A 21,776-nucleotide genomic window follows, 5' to 3' on the forward strand; every position below is an offset into this window, starting at 1 on the left:
TTTACATTCCATTTTCATTTGTCAGAGCGTCTCCTCTTTTGTCCGTCACCTTTTCAGAATTTATGGATGGAAAGGGAAACAGTCTCGGGCACAATTTAATAAAGTCTATTAACCATTCTTTCCCAAATTTAAATTCCTGGGTTGTTTTACTCAAACCCTGGTAGAGCCTTATTTATTTATTTATTTTTGCATTGATCAGTGTTTCAGATTAGAAGGTGAAGGTGCCAGCAAACACAGAATAATAGCACCTTTTATGTGACAGAAGGTTACTCTCCCCCACAATGAGGTGTGGAGATAAGCAGCCTAGGGCTGGAATGGAGCTTTCTCAGTCATCCAAGACCTTCTGTCTTACAGTCCTTCTATCCTTCTATCGTGTTCACTTATCATCCTCAAAATGTGTTGGAATCTACCCCCTAGTACAATGTAGCTATTCGAGCTACAGGAATCCTGTCTGCATTTCAGTCAGCTGGAAGGAGCACAAAGGCCACGCTAACTTCTTGCCACAGTGCATGTCTGTCTTGACTCACAATCAAAGCTCAGACTACAATGTTTCATGAACAATTAGAGCTTTAAAAAATTTCTGTTAGTTTTAATCTCATGTAATCTGCATAAAGGCTACTTTTCTGGCCCAGGTTTTTCTTGGTGAGGCATTCAAGAAACATCAACTCAATGCATAAAAAAAAAAAATCGTTGGAAAAGCATTTTAAATCTTTTTGGAATTATCTTGACAAAGACCAAAGGGGATCTAATCATAACCTACTAGAGAACTTAAAGTCATCTTTTTCCAATTCTCTTAAAACCACACACACACACACACACACACACACTGCAGTTTAACTCCCCACACCTCTACCGCTAGCCTAGGCCCTGCTGACTTCCCTGCTCACTTCCTTATCTCTTCACCAATTGCTTCTGCGCATTCTTTTGTTGAGCAAGCGAACCCGTCAGTACAATTGCACTTGAGAACTGTTACCTCAATTCTCCAGAAAACAATCTGGATTAGACCAAATTGCCCTTAATGTCCAAAGGTCTAGAAGGGTGTGTGAATTCTCATTTATTAATTTTGCTAAGCTTGGACACTCGTAATAAAACGTATAATCCTAAAATCCCTTATATGTAATCCTCAAATCCAAAAAGCTTTGAAAACAGTTTTCTTCCAATTTATTTGACAGGAAAATCTGACTTAAACTTTGTGAGGATATTTATAGTCTCTATATATCTCACTTAGTGTAAATACTTTTACATTTCATAGAGAAATATTACTAAAGCAATATTATAAATAATATGGTATGCTTTCTAAAACCCTAATCTGAATCTAAAATAAACCATTCAGATGAAGGATTATTTCCAATTATTTCTTGTAATAATGCTCTATTTTATTAGGAATTTAGGAATTTCTCATTTAGGAATAAACAAATTCCTAATTTTAAGAGTAAGCAAAATTTTCTTACACTATTTTTAAAATAATTTGTTGTACAAATATATACATTAGATGCTGGGGAACTTGTATGCCTCAAGAAGTAGAATATGTGGTGTGTTAAGCAAAATTACTCCAAACCTGACAAAAGAGACAAAAAAATCACTGGCGGAATTTTTCAATGGGTTCCTGAGTATTGCTTTGTAGACCGTCTCTGGGATTATTGATTTCATAGGCGTGTGTAATTTTGATCAATTTTCCATTAACTAGTCTTTTTATAACTCTGTAAGACTAGAGGTTAATGGTAGAAAATGGATAGGAATGCAAATAATTCTTTTCTGAAAACAATGCAAACATTCCTGATAACAAGGCAAATGAATTTTGTCCAGTAGAGGTTCAATGAATTTCCATCAGTTAGAAAAGCTCATTCCAAATATTAAAGTTTGTTGCCATGTGTGATATTAACCAGTTTCACATCAATTAGAAAAGTCACTTATGGGGGTGCCTGGGTGGCTCAGTCATGGTCCCAGGGAAAGGAAATCTGCCTTTGGCTCAGGTCATGGTCCCAGGGTCCTGGGATTGGATCCCCGTCAGGCTCCCTGCTCGGTGGAAGCCTGCTTCTCCCTCTCCCACTCCCCCTGCTTGTGTTCCCTCTCTCGCTATCTCTCTCCGTCAAATAAATAAAATCTTAAAAAAAAAAAAGCCACTTCTGAAGGACTTTGACTTGAATACATACATACCTGTTCCTCAAATTCTTTGAATTAGTTGTAGCAACTTAATATTTCTCTCATTAATGGATTGAATAAAATCTTTGACATGTATTCATTGTATATTTATATGAGCATCATGTTACTCACTCTTTCGAGAACCATACTTTAAAAGGTGCTTGCAGGGGCGCCTGGGTGGCTCAGTCAGTTAAGCAGCTGCCTTTGGCTCAGGTCATGATCCCAGGGTCCTGGGATCAAGCTCCTCATTGGGCTTTTTGCTCAGCAGGGAGCCTGCTTCTCCTTCTACCTGCCACTCTGCCTTGCTTGTGCTCTCTCTTTCCCTCTCTCTCTCTCTGACAAATAAATAAAAATCATTAAAAAAATAAAAGGTGCTTGCACTATAGGAACTCACATATTTGTTGAGTGAGGATAAGCTATGGAAAAACCATAAAGGCAGTATACAATAAATGATAAATTATCAATATGGATTCAAGGGGCTGTGGTAGAGTTTCTGTATGACTATATTCTTGTTATTTGTCTTGCATTGCTCTTATTTACCTAGCAGACAATTCTGCATTTTATGGCGTGCCTGAGAAGGAAATACACACGGGGCATGATCCTTGTCCTTGAGTTGTTAACAGTCTCCTGTGGGAAAAAGACATGGACAAATCATCATAAAGTAATGATACTGGACAGAGAAGAGAAAAACAGTTAAGACCTTACTGTGTCCTTATGCTTTATATTTATTATGATGCTTTATATTATTTTATTAAAACCTAAAATTTTGGAGGGACTTTACCCCCAATTTTATCATTGGAGCGGGGACAACCAACTAATTGTTGTAATAGTCATGAAGGAGAGGGAGGGAGCCCCAAAGCAATTTCACATGTTTTAATTCCTGAGACCAAAGCTTTTCCCTCATCTCCCTCAGTTCATTTGGTTGACTCTGGACTCAGGCTAAATCCTGACCCCCAAAGATCCACAGAATGGGAACCCTGACGGCAGGCCTGGCAAATGCAGACAAGGTGTTGCTGTAGGACTTTGGAGTTTTTCTCAGGTTTGGACATTATCAGGATCAGCTCCTTGCTGGGAAGCTATAGATCTAGAAGGTCAGAGACAAGGTGAGGTTAGTTTACTTCCTTGAGCTTTTCCAGTTTTCAATGTTGGGTACTGCCAGGACACCTGCTATGTGGGAGACAGGGATGAGGTGGTGCTCAGGGCTGGGTTTCAGTTGGGAAAGCACCAGAGATTGGTCCGCCCGCCCCAACCTGCAAAGCTGGAGGATGTTGCAGAAGCTGGACTGTAAACACTAGCAAATATTGACAGAAGTGAGGGTCATGGCTAAACCCTCTGGTCCAAGTCTTTTGTAGCAGGATAAGCCTGCAATTCAAAGGAACTGGTCAACTGGATTTGCATAACGGAACCCTAGTGATTTCTAAAACTGAGTTTTAAAACTGGCAGCTGGTCAGCCTCTCCCCCGCTGCGTGTTTTTGCAGAATCCCTCCCTGTACTAATTTCCTCATAGCTGTTCATATTTCCTGCTGTAGGATTTTTTTTTTTCTTTTTTAATTCTTCCCAGGAAGAGAAATCAGGACAACCTCTTCTCTAGGAGGGAAGTGGTTGGTGTCCTAAGTGGTGTGAGAAGATCTATTTTGATCCAAACCAGGTGTTGTCTGGTTTTGGTTCATTCCAGCCTGGGTCAAGCAACTGATCACAAGATGGTTTTTCCGTTTGTGTGCTATCTTGTGGTTGTGTGGCTGATTTCTGCCTCAGACGGTGCGTATGCTTAAGATTGGATTATAGGGTACTTGATATTGGTCTATGGGTTATGAGGCATTCTGTCTAGGGTTTTAATGAAATTTAAATTAATGAAATTTAAATTAATGAAATGTATTTCATTTATTGAAAAATCTCAAATTACTCGGCCTAATGCTCTGTACTCAGTAGGAGCTTAGTAAATATATATATTTTTTTAATTTCATTTATTTGACAAGGAGTGGGAGAGAGAGCAAGAGAGGGAGAGAGAGAGAGCACGAGCAGGGGGGAACGGCAGAGGGAGAGGGAAAGCAGGCTCCCCCCTGAGCAGGGAGCCTAATGCAGGGCTCAATCCCAGGACCCCGGGATCATGACCTGAAGGCAGAGGCTTAACTGGCTGAGCTAACCAGGTGCCACAGGGGCTTAGTAAATATTTAATGATGATTCTGCTCTATGACGTGGGTGGTTAACTGTTTATTTTCCTTTTCTGTTCTGGGAGCAAAAAGTACCAATTTCAAAATCTTGAGAAGTCTTATTTGTTATACACTCCAGGAATGCTCTTTGGAAAGGGGATTATTTCTTTAGGGGTAAATAACTTATGGCTGAATTTGAGTGAGTCCAGTTATCCTTTTGAAAACAAAACTTTGGGAATTATTGGGAAGGGAGGGGAGTGGATGGACATAGACATGGAGGAGAACAAGGAATCAGAATCCATAATCCAGTAAAAAGACACTTGGATGGCGGTCTAACAGGGCTTCCTCACAGCACATGATATGTCAAGTGACTCTGTTATCTTTCTCCTTCCAATAGAGAGCTGTCCAGAAGTTTCCGCAGTGGAAAATGGCATAATTGTTATAGAGGAGGTAGAAGGACAAATTCTGGGGACTTACGTTTGTATCAAGGGCTACCACCTGGTAGGAGAGAAAACCTTTTTTTGCAATGCCTCTACGGAGTGGAATGCTCCTGCTCCCACATGTCGACGTAAGTTTGATCTTCCTGTTTCTTTGTATATCTTCTTATCCGACTTGATTCTTTCACATCCTACTTCCAGCAGGCCATGTCCAAACTATAAGAAAAAAATTCTCGGGGCGCCTGGGTGGCTCAATTGGTTAAGCATCTGCCTTCAGTTCAGCTCATGATCCCAGGGTCCTGGAATCGAGCCCCGCATCGGGCTCCCTGCTCAAGGGAAGCCTGCTTCTCCCTCTCCTTCTCCCTCTGCTACTCCCTCTGCTTGTGCTTGCTTGCTCTCTGTCTCTCTCTCTCTGTCAAAAAAAAAGAAAGAAAGAAAAATATTTCTCAATTTCTAGGAATTCATTTTTAAAGCACTCTAGGATGGAACTTCTCTTAGAAGCTACATGATCAGCTCTTGCTCAGTACTGATTACATTAAATAATTAAGTGAACACAATCAACCTACAGGAAGAAAAGGATTTCTTCCATATATTAAAACTACCTTTTGGGGGGCTATAATTTGTTTAATATCATACTCCTTTAAAATTTTTATGTTTTAAAAAATTTTAAACATATACAAAAGACGGAAGAGTAAAATCAACTCAACAATTATCCACATATAACTAATCTTTTATCTTCTATAATTCTGTTTTGCATTATTATTTTGAAGTAAATATGTCATATTCTATTTCATCCATTATATAACTTTCAAACTGGGAAAAATTTATGTTCTCAATTTACAAAGGTGATAATTGAGATCCAAGTGATTTGCTCAAGTTCACAAAACTCATTTGTGGTGTCTGTAGAGACAGAGAGTCACTAGTCAATATCCTCATTATTATTACTATTTTTAGGACTAACTGGGTTTGTTCTCCACACCAATATGTTTATCTTTTGTTTATATGACCAAATTCAACTCTCTCTGCATTCTCTCCTGTTTTTTTCACCTGGGAAAAGCAAAATGAAACAAAGTAAAACATGATGAGTGGTGTGTACATTTCACTGGGTGAGAAGGAAGGGAACCCTTGCCTCAAACATAGGCTGAAGAGTTTTCAGCAGTGCTGAATAGGAGGATGAACACACTGTTGATCATTTCCAGTTCTAGGCTTAATTACTTTTAGTAAGTTCAAGTGCCAGCTGTCACCCTTGTGCATGACCAAGACCTTTCCTGGCCACTCTCAGACCAACCTACTCTCTTCGCATCCAGCATCGATACAGTTTGGTACTAGGTACCAGTGCAGTTTGTAGTCCCTATTAAAAAGCACTGTTTTAGAGGGGCGGAGCAAGATGGCGGAGGAGTAGGAGACCTGGATTTCGGCTGATCCCAGGAATTCAGCTGGATAGGGATCAAACCATTCTGAACACCTACAAACTCAATAGGAGATCGAATAAAAGAATAGCAACAACTCTGAACAGAAAAGCGACCACTTTCTGGAAGGTAGGACGTGCGGAGAAGTGAATCCGAGGCGATATTCGGGAGGATAGACAGCGGGGGAGGGGGCCTCCGTCGGCCGCTTCTGGCAAGTGATAGAGCCGCGAAGCACAAAATCGGAACGTTTAGAAGTCGGCTCCGCCGAGGGATGTCACTCTGGTGGCTAAGCGGGGGGTGGAACCCTCTGGGACAGTGTGGTCTCAGGACCCACGGGGTCACAGAAAGACCAGGGGTGCCTGAGTGCATCAGAACTCCCAGGTATCGGAGCGGGGAAGCCAACTGCAGAGACGGAGCCGAGGTGTGGGCTCTCAGCTCGGGGTTGCCATAAACCGTGATCCACGGCACAGTCGGGCTACTGCTCCTCCAGCAGGGACCCAACAAGCGGCAGATCTGGGGAGACTCCCCTTCCTCCCCTGGGGAGGAGCGGCGGGGGAGTGCACCGCGGGGATCTGCTGGGTTTGGAGACTCCACATGAGGTCGTGCGCCAGAGATAGAAACGCTCGGTCTCAGGCCAGGTGAGCACAGAGTGCGGCCGGAGAGCGGGGAGACGGGAATGACTGACTGCTTTTCTCTGGGGGCTCACTGAGGAGCGGCCCCGAGTTCTCAGCTCCTCTGGGGCGGAGATTGGGAGCCTGCCATTTTCACTCTTGTCCCCCAAAGCTGTATGGAAAGCTTGCAGGGAACAAAAGCTCCCGAGAGCAAACCCGAGCAGATTACTTAGCCAGGGCCAGGCAAGGGCAGGGCAATTCCACCTCCGGCAAAGACATTTGGGAACCACGGCAACAGGCCCCTCCCCCAGAAGATCAGCAAGAACAGCCAGCCAAGACCAAGTTTACCGATCAATGAGAACAGCAGAACTGCAGCGCTAGGGGAATAATGCACATAGAATTTATGGCTTTTTTACCATGATTCTTTAGTCTTTCAAAGTTAATTTTTTTTAACTGTCTTTTTTTTTTTTGAATTTTTCTTTTTCCCTTTTTCAACCAACATCTTATCAATCCCTTTTTTAAAAAAAAATTTTATTTTTCATTTTTAGAGTCATATTCTATCCCTTCATAGTAGTTACCCTTATTTTTGGCATATATATATATATATAGGTTGTTCTCTCTTTAAAATTTTGAGATACAGTTTCTTCTAACAGGTCAAAATATACCCTAAATCTCTAGTGTATGGCTTTGTTCTACTCTCCTTTCTGATCACATTCTCTCCTTTTTTTTTCTTTTTTTTTTAAATCCTCTTCTTTCTTTTTTCAAAGAACTCCTTATCAATTCCTTTTATAAAATTTTTTATAATTTTAATCTTTACAGTCATATTCCATCCCTTCATCATATCAATGCTTATTTTTGTACACATATAAGTTTTTCTTTCTTTAAAATTTTGGGAGGCACTTTCCTCTAACAGACCAAAATACACCCAAAATCTAGTGTATGGCACTGATCTATGCACCAGCCTGATCATATTTGATCATATTCTGGGGTTTTTTTGTTTTGTTTTGTTCTGTTTTTGTTTGTTTTTATCTTTTTCTTTTTCTTTTTTCTTTCTTTCCCTGTCTTTTCCCCCAGCTTCAGGTCTTTTCTGATTTGTTTAGAGTATATTTTCTGGGGACGTTGTTACCCTGTTAGCATTTTGTTCTCTCATTAATCTATTCTCCTCTAGGCAAAATGACAAGATGCAAAAAATCACCTCAACAAAAAGAACAAGAGGGAAGTAGTACTGACTGCCAGGGACCTACTCAATACGGACATTAGTATGATGTCGGATCTAGAGTTCAGAATCATGACTTTAAAGATACTAGCTGGGCTTGAAAAAAGTGTGGAAGTTATTAGAGAAACCCTCTCTGGAGAAATAAAAGAACTACAATCTAACCAAGCCGAAATCAAAAAGGCTATTAATGAGGTGCAATCAAAAATGGGGGTGCTAACTGCTAGGATAAATGAGGCAGAAGAGAGAATCAGTGATATAGAAGACCAAATGATGGAAAATAAAGAAGCTGAGAAAAAGAGAGATAAACAACTACTGGATCACGAGGGCAGAATTCAAGAGATAAGCGATACCATAAGACGAAACAACATTAGAATAATTGGGATCCCAAAAGAAGAAGAAAGAGAAGGGCAGAGGGTATATTGGAGCAAATTATAGCAGAGAACTTCCCTAATTTGGGGAAGGAAACAGGCATCAAAATCCAGGAGACACAGAGAACCCCTCTCAAAATCAATAAAAATAGGTCAACACCCCGACATCTAATAGTAAAACGAGTCTCAGAGACAAAGAGAAAATCCTGAAAGCAGCTCAGGAGGAGAGATATGTAACCTACAATGGTAGAAACATTAGATTGGCAACAGACCTATCCACAGAGACCTGGCAGGCCAGAAAGGACTGGCATGATATATTCAGAGCACTAAATGAGAAAAATATGCAGCCAAGAATACAGTATCCAGCTAGGCCGTCATTGCAAATAGAGGAGAGATAAAAAGCTTCCAGGACAAACAGAAACTAAAGGAATTTGCAGACACGAAACCAGCCCTACAAGAATATTGAAAGGGGTCCTCTAAGCAAAGAGAGAGCCTAAAAGCAACATAGACCAGAAAGGAACACAGACAATATACAGTAACAGTCACCTTACAGGCAATACAATGACACTAAATTCATATCTTTCAATAGTTACCTGAATGTAAATGGGCTAAATGCCCCAATCAAAAGACACAGGCTATCAGATTGGATTAAAAAACAAGACCCATCGTGGCGCCTGGGTGGCTCAGTCGTTAAGCATCTGCCTTCGGCTCAGGTCATGATCCCAGGGTCCTGGGATCGAGTCCCACATCGGGCTCCTTGCTCAGCGGGGAGCCTGCTTCTCCCTCTGCCGCTCCCTGCCACTCTGCCTACTTGTGATTCCTCTCTCTCTCTGTGTGTCAAATAAATAAATAAAATCTTTAAAAAAAAAAAAAAAAAGACCCATCAATATGCTGTCTGCAAGAGACTCATTTTAGACCCAAAGACACCCCCAGATTGAAAGTGGGGGGGTGGAAAACCATTTACCATGCTAATGGACACCAAAAAAAAAAAAGCTGGGTGGCAATCCTTATATCAGACAAATTAGATTTTAAACCAAAGACTGTAATAAGAGATGAGGAAGGACATATATCCTACTTAAAGGGTCTATCCAACAAGATCTAACAATTGTAAATATCTATGCCCCTAACATGGGAGCAGCCAATTACATAAGGCAATTAATAACAAAAGCAAAGAAACACATCAACAATACAGTAATATTGGAGGACTTTAACACCCCCCTCAATGAAATGGACAGATCATCTAAGCAAAAGATCAACAAGGAAATAAAGACTTTAAATGACACACTGGACCAAATGGACTTCACAGACATATTCAGAACATTCCATCCCAAAGCAACGGAATACACATTCTTCTCTAGTGCCCATGGAACATTCTCCAGAATCGATCACATCATAGGTCACAAATCAGGTCTCAACCAGTACCAAAAGATTGGGATCATTCCCTGCCTATTTTCAGACCACAATGCTTTGAAACTAGAACTCAATCACAAGAGGAAAGTCAGAAAGAACTCAAATACATGGAGGCTAAAGAGCATCCTACTAAAGAATGAATGGGTCAACCAGGAAATTAAAGAAGAATTTAAAAAATTCATGGAAACCAATGAAAATTAAAACACAACTGTTCAAAATCTTTGGGATGCAGCAAAGGCAGTCCTAAGAGGAAAGTATATAGCAATACAAGCCTTTCTCAAGAAACAAGAAAGGTCTCAAGTACACAACCTAACCCTACACCTAAAGGAGCTGGAGAAAGAACAGCAAATAAAGCCTAAACCCAGCAGGAGAAGAGAAATAATAAAGATCAGAGCAGAAATCAATGAAATAGAAACCACAAGAACAGTAGAACAGATCAACGAAACTAGGAGCTGGTTCTTTGAAAGAATTAACACGATTCATAAACCCCTGGCCAGACTTATCAAAAAGAAGAGAGAAATGACCCAAATCAACAAAATCATGAATGAAAGAGGAGAGATCACAACCAACACCAAAGAAATACAATTATAAGAACATATTATGAACAACTCTATGCCAGCAAATTAATAACCTGGAAGAAATGGATGCATTCCTAGAGATGTATCAACTACCAAAACTGAACCAGGAAGAAATAGAAAACCTGAACAGACCTATAACCAGTAAGGAAATTGAAGCAGTCATCAAAAATCTCCCAACAAACAAAAGCCCAGGGCCAGATGGCTTCCCAGGGGAATTCTACCAAACATTTCAAGAAGAATTAATACCTATTCTTCTGAAACTGTTCCAAAAAATAGAAATGGAAGGAAAACTTCCAAACTCGTTTTAGGAGGCCACCATTACCTTGATCCCCAAACCAGACAAAGACCGCATCAAAAAGGAGAATTACAGACCAATATCCTTGATGAACATGGATGCAAAAATTCTCACCAAAATACTAGCCAATAGGATCCAACAGTACATTAAAAGGATTATTCACCATGACTAAGTGGGATTTATCCCTGGGCTGCAAGATTGGCTCAACATCCGCAAATCAATCAACGTGATACAATACATTAACAAAAGAAAGAACAAGAATCATACGATCCTCTCAATAGATGCAGAAAAAGCATTTGACAAAGTACAGCATCCTTTCTTGATCAAAACTCTTCAGAGTATAGGGATAGAGGGTACATACCTCAATATCATAAAAGCCATCTATGAAAAACCTACAGCGAATATCATTCTGAATGGGGAAAAACTGAGAGCTTTCCCCCTAAGGTCAGGAACGTGGCAGGGATGTCCACTATCATCACTGCTATTCAACATAGTATTAGAAGTCCTAGCCACAGCAATCAGACAACAAAAAGAAATCAAAGGCATCCAAATCGGCAAAGAAGAAGTCAAACTCACTCTTTGCAGATGATATGATACTTTATGTGGAAAACCCCAAAGACTCCACCCCAAAACTGCTAGAACTCATACAGGAATTCAGTAAAGTGGCAGGATATAAAATCAATGCACAGAAGTCAGTGGCATTCCTATCCACCAACAGCAAGACAGAAGAAAGAGAAATGAAGGAGTCGATCCCATTTACAATTGCACCCAAAACCATAAGATACCTAGGAATAAATCTAACCAAAGAGGCAAAGGATCTGTACTCAGAAAACTATAAATTACTCATGAAAGAATTGAGGAAGACACAAAGAAATGGAAAAACGTTCCATGCTCATGGATTGGAAGAACAAATATTGTGAAGATGTCAATGCTACCTAGAGCAATCTACACATTCAATGCAATCCCCATCAAAATACCATTCACTTTTTTCAAAGAAATGGAACAAATAATCCTAAAATTGGTATGGAACCAGAAAAGACCCTGAATAGCCAGAGGAATGTTGAAAAAGAAAAGCAAAGCTGGCGGCATCACAATTCCAGACTTCCAGCTCTATTACAAAGCTGTCATCATCAAGACAATATGGTACTGGCACAAAAACAGACACATAGATCAATGGAACAGAATAAAGAGCCCAGAAATGGACCCTCAACTCTATGGTCAACTAATCTTTGACAAAGCAGGAAAGAATGTCCGATGGAAAAAAGACAGTCTCTTCAACAAATGGTGTTGGGAAAATTGGACAGCCACATGCAGAAGAATGAAACTGGACCATTTCCTTACACCACACACAAAAATAGACTCAAAATGGTTGAAAGACCTAAATGTGAGAGAGGAGTCCATCAAAATCCTAAAGGAGAACAAGGCAGCAACCTCTTCAACCTCAGCTGCAGCAACTTCTTCCTAGAAACATCGCCAAAGGCAAGGGAAGCAAGGGCAAAAATGAACTCTTGGGACTTCATCAAGATAAAAAGCTTTTGCACAGCAAAAGAAACAGTCAACAAAACCAAAAGACAACCGACAGAATAGGAGAAGATATTTGCAAATGACATATCAGATAAAGGGCTAGTATCCAAAATCTATAAAGAACTTATGAAACTCAACACCCAAAAAACAAAGAATCCAATCAAGAAATGGGCAGAAGACATGAACAGACATTTTTCCAAAGAAGACATCCAAATGGCCAACAGATACATGAAAAAGTGCTCAACATCGCTTGGCATCAGGGAAATCCAAATCAAAACCTCAATGAGAATCACCTCACACCAGTCAGAGTGGCTAAAATTAACAAGTCAGGAAACGACAGATGTTGGCGGGGATGCGGAGAAAGGGGAACCTTCCTACACTGTTGGTGGGAATGCAAGCTGGTGCAGCCACTCTGCAAAACAGTATGGAGGTTCCTCAAAAAGTTGAAAATAGAGCTACCATATGATCCAGCAATTGCACTACTGGGTATTTACCCCAAAGATACAAATGTAGGGATCCGAAGGGGTACATGCACCCTGATGTTTATAGCAGCAATGTCCACAATAGTCAAACTGTGGAAAGAGCCAAGATGTCCATCGACAGATGAATGGATAAAGAAGAGGTGGTATATATACACAATGGAATATTATGCAGCCATCAAAAGGAATGAGATCTTGCCATTTGCAATGACGTGGATGGAACTGGAGGGTGTTATGCTGAGCGAAATAAGTCAATCAGAGAAAGATATGTATCATATGACCTCACTGATATGAGGAATTCTTAATCTCAGGAAACAAACTGAGGGTTGCTGGAGTGGGGGGTGGGGTGGGAGGGATGGGGTGACTGGGTGATAGACACTGGGGAGGGTATGTGCTATGGTGAGTGCTGTGAATTGTGCAAGACTGTTGAATCACAGATCTGTACCTCTGAAACAAATAATGCAATACATGTTAAGAAAAAAAAAAGATAGCAGGAGGGGAAGAATGAAGGGGGGAAATCGGAGGAGGAGACAAACCATGAGAGACGATGGACTCTGAAAAACAAACTGAGGGTTCTAGAGGGGAGGGGGGTGGGAGGATGGGTTAGCCTGGTGATGGGTATTGGGGAGGGCACGTTCTGCATGGAGCCCTGGGTGTTATGCACAAACAATGAATCATGGAACACTACATCATAATGTATGGTGATTAACATAACAATAAAAATTTTTTTTTCAAAAGCACTGTTTTAGTTCTGACTTCTGATTTCTCAGTGAAGTTGGAGGTCTCGCCTTTGTAGTGGTGTCCTTTCAGATCATTTTCTGTTTTCTTCCTCAGCGGGCCACTGTCCTGACCCGGTGCTGGTGAACGGCGAACCCAGCTCCCTGGGTCCTGTGAGTGTGAGCGACAAAATCACTTTTAAGTGCAATGAGCACTATATCCTCAAGGGCAGCAGTTGGAGTCGGTGCCTGGCTAACCACACCTGGATGCCTTCCTTACCTGTCTGCAAAAGCAGTGAGTGCAAATCCAAAGATACCAATCAGATACCTCATTTTCTGTACCTGGGAAGCTTTGGGAGCTAGGAAGCAGCCCAGAAACAAGTGGGGCTCACAGAGCCAAGCCTCACCTCGAATGATGTGTTCCAGTGAAATGAAAGCATCCAAAAAATAAACGCTTCCGTCCCCCACCCCCACCCCCCCTTCAGGTAGGATTCCTGTCCTACTAAGTCCAACACGGGATAGTCTGGGGAATCTGACATTTAAAAAAAAAATTCATGATAATGACTTGAAGTTCTTATTTGAAGAATATACAAAAACAGGGGAAAAGGGACCATAGCTCATCCACTGCAAAATTACATAAAATAAGAGTTGGAAAGTATCTCCTTCTGACACGGTAATTCACAGCTCTCAGAGGGACTTAGCTGGATGTGTTTGTTTCATGACTTTTATGTTTATGCAGACATTTTAAATAAACAAAAGCATACACACGTATCTACACACATATATACCTACAAAAATGGGACTTTATTTTTTTAATTGCTTTTTTTGGTGTAACATTATACATGGTAATCTTTTTTCAGATCAGTGTATGTGGCTCTATCTCCGCTTTTTTTTTTTTTCTATCTCCTGCTTTTAAATAATAATGTGGCTATACCACATTATTATTCCACATCTCTAGTATTGATGAACATTTATTCTATTTCTGTATTTTTGCTATTACAAAAATGCTAAAATGAATGTTATATTTATAGATACACATACATATATTTTTATGTCTATGCTATTATTTCTGTAGTCTAGATTCCTAGAATGATTGGTGGGTCACAGGATATATTTATTTGCCAAATAAACTTAGAAGATCCAAGAAATTCTACCAAAAAATATTATTCTTGGACAAAAAGTAAATATTGAAAAATCAATAGTATTTCTTTTTTTTAATTTAATTTAATTTTATTATGTTATGTTAGTCACCATACATTACATCATTAGTTTTTGATGCGGTGATCCATGATTCATTGTGTTCGTATAACACCCAGTGCTCCATGCAGTATGTGCCCTCCTTAATACCCATTACCAGGCTTTCTAACAATAATAATGAGATGAATACTGAAATGTAAAATAATTTCACTCATGAGACCTATATGAAAACTTACTGAAGGACATAAAATAAGACTTAAATAAAAGAAAAGATATGCCATGATCCTGGATGGATAGACTGGTATTACAATGTAATTCTAACCAGAATTTCAAATTTAAAAATACAAAACAAAAAATTAAGTTTATTTGGAAGGGTACATATCTAACATTACAGATTTATTTACTTAAGGACTTAATTTTTTTTTATTTTTATTTTTATTTTTTAAAGATTTTATTTATTTATTTGAGAGAGAGACTGAGAGAGAGAGAGCATGAGAGAGGGGAGGGTCAGGAGGGTCAGAAGGAGAAGCAGACTCCCTGTCGAGCAGGGAGCCCGATGCGGGACTCGATCCAGGGACTCCAGGATCATGACCTGAGCCGAAGGCAGTTGCTTAACCAACTGAGCCACCCAGGCGCCCTTAAGGACTTAATTTTTTAGAGCGCTTCTAGTTTCATAATAAAACTGAGGGAAAGGTACAGAGATTTCCCATATACTCCCCACCCCCACACCTGCATGTTATCAACATCATTCACCAGAATAGTACCTTTTTTTTTTTTTAAACCAAGGATGAACCAATATTGACATATCATGATCACTCCAAATCCATAGTTACCTAAGGACTCACTCTTGATGTTGTACATTCAGTGGGTTTGGACATAAGCATAATGACATATATCTACCATTATAATATCATACAGAGTATTTTTGCTGCCCTAAAAATCCTCTGTGCTCCATTTATCATCTCTCTACTTCCCCTACCCCTATTAACCACTGACCTTTTTTTTTGTTATTATGTTCAACTAGCCATCATTAGTTTTTGTTGTAGTGTTCAGCAATTTATTAGTTGCATATAACACCCACGGCTCATCACCACACGTGCCCTCCTTAATACCCATCACCCGGTTATCCCATCACCCTCCCCCACTCCCTACTGTAACCCTCAGTTTGGTTCCCGGAGTCCAGAGTCTCTCATGGTTTGTCTCCCTCTCTGATTTCTTCCCATTCAGTTTTCTCTCCCTTCCCCTGTGGTCCTCCACGCTAGTCCTTATTTTCCACATATAAGGAAACCGTATGATAATTGTCTTTCTCTGCTTGACTTATTTCAATTAGCATAATACCCTCCAGTTCCATCCATGTCGATGTAAACAGTAGGTATTCATCCTTTCTGATGGCTGAGTAATATTCCATTGTGTATATGAACCACATCTTCTTTATCTATTCGTCTATTGAAGGGCATCTCGGCTCCTTCCACAGTTTGGCTATTGCGGACATTGCTGCTATGAACATTGGGGTACATGTGACCCTTCTTTTCACTACATCTGTATCTTTGGGGTAAATACCTAGTAGTGCAATTGTTGGGTCGTAGGGTAGCTCTATTTTTAACGTCCTGAGGAACCTCCATACTGTTCTCCAGAGTGGCTGCACCAGTTTACATTTCCACCAACAGTGTAAGAGGGTTCCCCTTTCTCCACATCCTCGCCAACACTTGTTTTCTGTCTTGTTAATTTTTGCCATTCTAACTGGTGGAAGGTGGTATCTCATAGTTTTGATTTGTATTTCCCTGATGGCTACTGATGTTGAACATTTTTTTGGGTCTGTTAGCCATTTGTATGTCTTCTTTGGAGAGGTGTCTGTTGATATCTTCTGACATTTTTATTGTTTCCATAGTTTTGCCTTTTCCAGGGTATCATATATTTAGAATCATATAGTATGTAGCCTTTTCAGATTGTTTTTTTTTTTTACTTAGTAATAGGCATTTAAGTTTCCTCCATTTCTTTTCATGGCTTGATAGCTCATTTTCTTTTATCAAATAATACCCTATTTCTGGATGTACCACAGTTTATTGATCCATTCACCTTTTTTTTTATTATGTTCAGTTAGCCAATATATAATACATCATTAATTTTTGATGTAGTGTTCAGCAATTCATTAGTTGTGTATAACACCCTGTGCTCATGACCACATGTGCCCTCCTTAATACCCATCACCCGGTTAGTTCTGAAGGACATCTTGGTTGCTTCCAAAGTTTGGCAATTATGAATAAAGCTGCTATAGATATCAGGTGCAGGTTTTCGTGGGGACATAAGTTTTCAACTCCTTTGGATAAATACCAATGAGTGCAATTGTTGGATCTTGTATATTTAGTTTTGTGAGAAACCATCAAAATCTCTTCCAGAGTGGTTATGTCATTTTGCATTCCTACCAGTGAAGTATGAGAGATCTTGTTGCTCCACATCCTCGTCAGCATTTGGTGTCATCAGCATTCCAGATTTTGGCCATTCTCGTAGCTGTGTAGTGGTATCTCATTGTTTTAATTTGCATTTCCTGATGACATATGCTCATTTTCCCTCTGTATATCTTCTTTGGTGAGGTGTCTGTTAAGGTCTTTAGCCCATTTTTAAATCAGATTGTTTTCTTATTGTTGAGTTTTAAGAGTTCTTTGTATATTTTGGATAACAGTCCCTTATAAGATTTGTCTTTTGTAAGTATTTTCTCCCAGCCTCTGGCTGGTTTTCTCATTCTCTTGATATGTCTTTCATAGCACAGAAGTTTTAAATTTTAATGAATTCCAGCTGATTAATTATTTCATGGATGGTGTCTTTACTGTTATATCTAAAAAGGCTTCCTTCCCTATACCCAAGGTCATCTAGGTTTTCTCCTACATTATCTTCTAGGTGTTTCATAGTTTTGTATTTTACATTCAAGCCTATGATCCATTTTGAGTTAATTTTTTTGAAGGATATAGTAGATAGGCAGTTTAAAAGCACAAACTACAGTTAGCCTCTTTTAGGGAGTTTGTGGTTACTTAAAACATGCATATATACAACACGCAGTTAAATTACAAGCATATACCATCATCATTGGTTTGACACAAGTTTAAAGTATTTATTTCTTCCAGGCTTTTCTGTTTTACTCTCTTTTAATTCGATACTTCCTATCCTAGCTCTGAAATGCAGAATCTGTCTTTTTGTGTTAGTTCATTGCCCAATTTTAGGGGAAGCTCCTGAGGTACCTGAGTAAAACAGATTTTTTTCTGCTTAGACCCAAGATCTATATCATCTCCTTCAGTTCAAAACTGTACCCTTAAAAGTCACCAGAAGAGCACTGTATAAACTGGAGTTCCTTAATCAATTCATTTAAATTCTTTTCCTTTCCTCTATACAGCTTTTGAACTCAGTTTTTGATCTTTTTTTAAATTCAATTAATTAACATATAATATATTATTGATTTCAGAGGTACAGGTCTGTGATTCTTCAGTCTTATATAATACCTAGTGCTCATTACAACACATACCCTCCCCAATGTCCATCACCTAGTTACCCCCATCCTCTCACTCCCTCCCCTTCAGCAACCCTCAGTTTGTTTCCTATGATTAAAAGTTTCTTATGGTTTATCTTCCTCTCTGGTTTCATCTTGTTTTATTTTTTCCTCTCTTCCCCTATGATCCTCTGTTTTGTTTCTTAAATTCCACATATCAGTGAGATCATATGATAATTGTCTTTCTCTGATTGACTTATTTCACTTAGCATAATACCCTAGAGTTCCATCCACGTCATTACAAATGGCAAGATTTCATTTTTTTGGATGGCTGCATAATATTCCATTGTATATATATATATACACACACACACCACATCTTCTTTATCCATTCATCTGTCGATGGACATCTGGGCTCTTTAAAAGTTATTTATTAACTGCTCGAAGAAAACACCTGTGTTGTAGAAAAAATACAGAAAACAAAACATTTAATTACCTACAAACCTACTACCCATAAATAACAGAATACCTTGATATGTAATTTTCAGCCTTTTTTTCTGTTCATATATGTTTATGCATGAGTGTGTTTACAAAAATAGTATTATAAGCTATTATTTAATTACATTTCTATTTGTATGCATTATTATAATACATAGTATTATCTACTATGTACTATAGTAATACATGTTCTTTTATGCTTTGCTGTTTTTGCTCAACTTTTTGTTTTGAATAGTCGAATACAACTATTTGTATTTCTATTTCTGTAAGTATACATCTGCATAATCATTCTTAATTTACACTTTAATCTTGATCACCATGTTTAGACTCATAATGTCAGAGCTCAAAGGGACTTTAGAGATCATATTATTTAAACTGCTCATCTTATAGCTTAGGAGGGAAGCCAAGAAGGATGAAATAGTGGTTAGTGGAAGAACCAAAATTCACAACATCTAATACTTTGTCCACCTCTCTTTATAGACTCCTCTTGTTTGCTCCCCTCTGCATTCTCCTTGTTTCTGCAGGTCTCATATCGCAAAATTCTGTCCCACAGAGAATGTCAGCCTCCATTTGAACTCACACCATTTATTTCCTGTCTCAGGGAGTTACTTCTCCCACCTCTACCTCTGGTTTAATTTTTTTTTTCTTGTCCACTGTCAGTCTCTACAACTTAAACTTCCTTTCCTCAAGCTCATGCCGATCAGATAGCACTCTCAAATTGCTAATGACTCAGAGGATAAGCAGGGGGAGGGGGTCTTTCCCATGGATAAATACCATTTGACCAGAAGGAAATGAATGGAGAATGTGTCCCCAGATCCCGCATGGACGGTTACAGTTAGGGGGTGCTGTTAATTGAGTACAACCCATGACTATCACTCTTGTACTCCTGTTTATCAGGAGACTGCCGCCCTCCCGGGAATCCCGCTCATGGCTATTTTGAAGGAAGAGATTTCAGCTCAGGTTCTACCATTACTTATCACTGTGAAGACAGGTAAGTGCATGCAGCCTTTCAAATGCAAGATCTTGCCCATTGACTGGTAGCATTGTTTTGGGGAATGACCCAGTCTATCTCACCTAACACCCAGATTTCCTACTCCCTCAGGAATCCGAGCTCATTCTGATTTTGAGAGCTGCTTTAGCCCACGGCCAGCTCTCCCTAATCTCTAGAAGATAGACTGATCCTTTTATTTATCCTAGAGAAGATGTTTAAAATGTATATTTTTCTAAAGAATCTCAGAACAAAAACTCAAAGAAATATAGAACATATGGAACTGCAGAAAGAGTGATTTATTGATTGTTCCAGCCTGCTCCCCCCTGCAAATGGTTTCCTATTTGCAGTTACTTGAATAATATATATATTCTTTAAAAAAAAAAAAAAGAAAGAGAGTGACTTATAGAGCCTTAATAACCTTAACTTAGACTACCTGATCACCCACCTTACAGATCTACTCTTTCCTTGGCTTCAGTCTTATTAACTCAGGGTCATGTCTCCACATTAACATTTCAATGTCGTAATATACTTGTAGTGGACTTTGCCGTCAGCTCTTACGTTTTTCTGATTAAAAGCTGTAGCTCCTTCATAAGACTTATCTGAGGGTTATCTCTAGCTTTCCACTCCTTTTTAGAGGGTAGATGGCAGATGCTTTTTTAAGTTATTGAATGATGACATGCTTCCTCCCTCACCCTCCCCACCCAACAACTGTGTAAACACACATATTCAGAATTTCTCACTTCTCCATGTTTTATGGGTTGAATTGTCACTTGGGTCCTCTCCGCCCCCAAGGAGAGTGGTTTTAGTTGATTACTGTTTGGTAATACTGAAATCACTTAAGCATGCATTAAGGCTCAGGGAGGTGGATTCTATCACAGTAGGAAATACTGAAATACAGCTATACAAAACCAGGCTTAGTTGCCCGGTTTAGAAGGTGGGAAGTCTAAGTGTTGTTGCCATTCTGATTTCTGTTCAGGTACCACTTAGTGGGCACACGGGACCAGCAGTGCATTGACGGGGAGTGGAGCAGTGCACTTCCAGTTTGTGAGTTGATCCAAGAAGCTCCCAAACCAACTCCACAGACGGAGTTTGAGAAGGCACTCGTAAGTAGTAGGTTTTTGTCTGTCTTGTTCACAGTTGTATCTCCAGGGCCTGGCATCACTCCTGGCTCATGCTCAGTAAATATCTGTTCAGTGGGGGATGTTTTTGAAGGGTTGGTTAGACAGGGGCTCATAAACTATTAACTCACATTTTTATATATGAAGTTCTCATTCGCCACCATCATCACAAACACCTCATGAGACCTGTTGGTAGGAGTTATTGTCTCATGGACTTTACAGAGCAAGCTTTATAAACTCGTGCCTTAGACTTGTATGCATTGATGTGAAAAATCTCTAAAATTCTTCTAGATTCCAAAAACCACTGAACAAATCATTTTCACTGAGATCCCTCTTTTACTTTATATTTATTGCTGGGATAATAATAAGTATCTAAAAGCCAGAAGATTTAAATGATTTATCATGTTGAAGACCCAGATTTGTATTTAAGCTGCTGGGTTCTGAGCCCCTAGTCAGGGACCTAACCACTACTCATTAGCTTCAGACTATACAGCTGGATCTCAGTTCTTAAGTTGTAGCTTAAATTTTTTTTTTTCTTTTCTTCAGTTTGCCTTTCAGGAGAATAAAGAACTTTGCAAAGCCATAGAGAACTTTGTGCAAAGACTAAAGGAAAATGGCTTAACAATGGAGGAACTGAAATATTCTCTGGAAATAAAGAAAGTTGAGTTGGAGGCAAAAATGTTGTCCTAACATTGCAACTGAGCAGACTGGGTAATAGAAATGCACCTATGAATAAATTTTCTCTTGGTTCTAAAACCGGTTTCGGATTTTTGTCTCATTAGACTGGAATGCGACTTCATAGAAATCAACTACAGTTGCATAAAACACCGTGTGTGTGTGTGTGTGTGTGTGTGTGTTCTCAGAATGTGGAAAGACCAAGCGTGGTGGTTGTCTGTTTAAGACCAGAGGTTAGCAGCACATCAATGGGGAGTGAAGGGCCTAATTTCCTGTCTGTAAGGAGAATGGGAAGCTCAGATTACAGCTAAGGGTATGTCTCATATTTTAATGAACATGAATGGTGAGGCAAAAAATAACCTCAAATTAACCAAAACCTATGAAGCAAAAATCAACCTCTCAATTTGAGAAAATAGGTTTAGAACAGTTATATCCTTGAAATAACCTGTTGAGACAAAAGTAGAATTAGGACTTAAACTCTCTC

General features: G+C 39.4%; 2 protein-coding genes across 2 annotated transcripts in view; both read left to right on the plus strand.

The window, feature by feature from the left end:
* The window catches only part of PFKFB2 (6-phosphofructo-2-kinase/fructose-2,6-biphosphatase 2), a 31,804-nt gene extending 26,981 nt beyond the window's left edge, over positions 1 to 4,823 (plus strand). Inside the window, exon 19 of the transcript XR_010412248.1 lies at positions 4,690 to 4,823. The gene's annotated coding sequence lies outside the window, so the exon portion shown is untranslated. The remainder of the gene's footprint in view (positions 1 to 4,689) is intronic.
* C4BPB (complement component 4 binding protein beta) lies at positions 1,657 to 21,376 on the plus strand. Its single transcript, XM_045877120.3, has 6 exons — positions 1,657 to 3,900; positions 4,690 to 4,860; positions 13,454 to 13,630; positions 19,406 to 19,499; positions 20,476 to 20,602; positions 21,164 to 21,376. The coding sequence occupies exons 1-6, from the start codon at positions 3,843 to 3,845 to the stop codon at positions 21,305 to 21,307; spliced, it is 771 nt and encodes a 256-aa protein (XP_045733076.1). The 5' UTR covers positions 1,657 to 3,842; the 3' UTR covers positions 21,308 to 21,376.
* Positions 21,377 to 21,776: the final 400 nt, after the last annotated feature.

The sequence above is a fragment of the Mirounga angustirostris genome, unplaced genomic scaffold (genome assembly GCF_029215605.1).
Source record: "Mirounga angustirostris isolate CCGP_5_RB_7025 unplaced genomic scaffold, mMirAng1.0.hap1 SCAF_6, whole genome shotgun sequence".
Taxonomy (NCBI): domain Eukaryota; kingdom Metazoa; phylum Chordata; class Mammalia; order Carnivora; family Phocidae; genus Mirounga; species Mirounga angustirostris.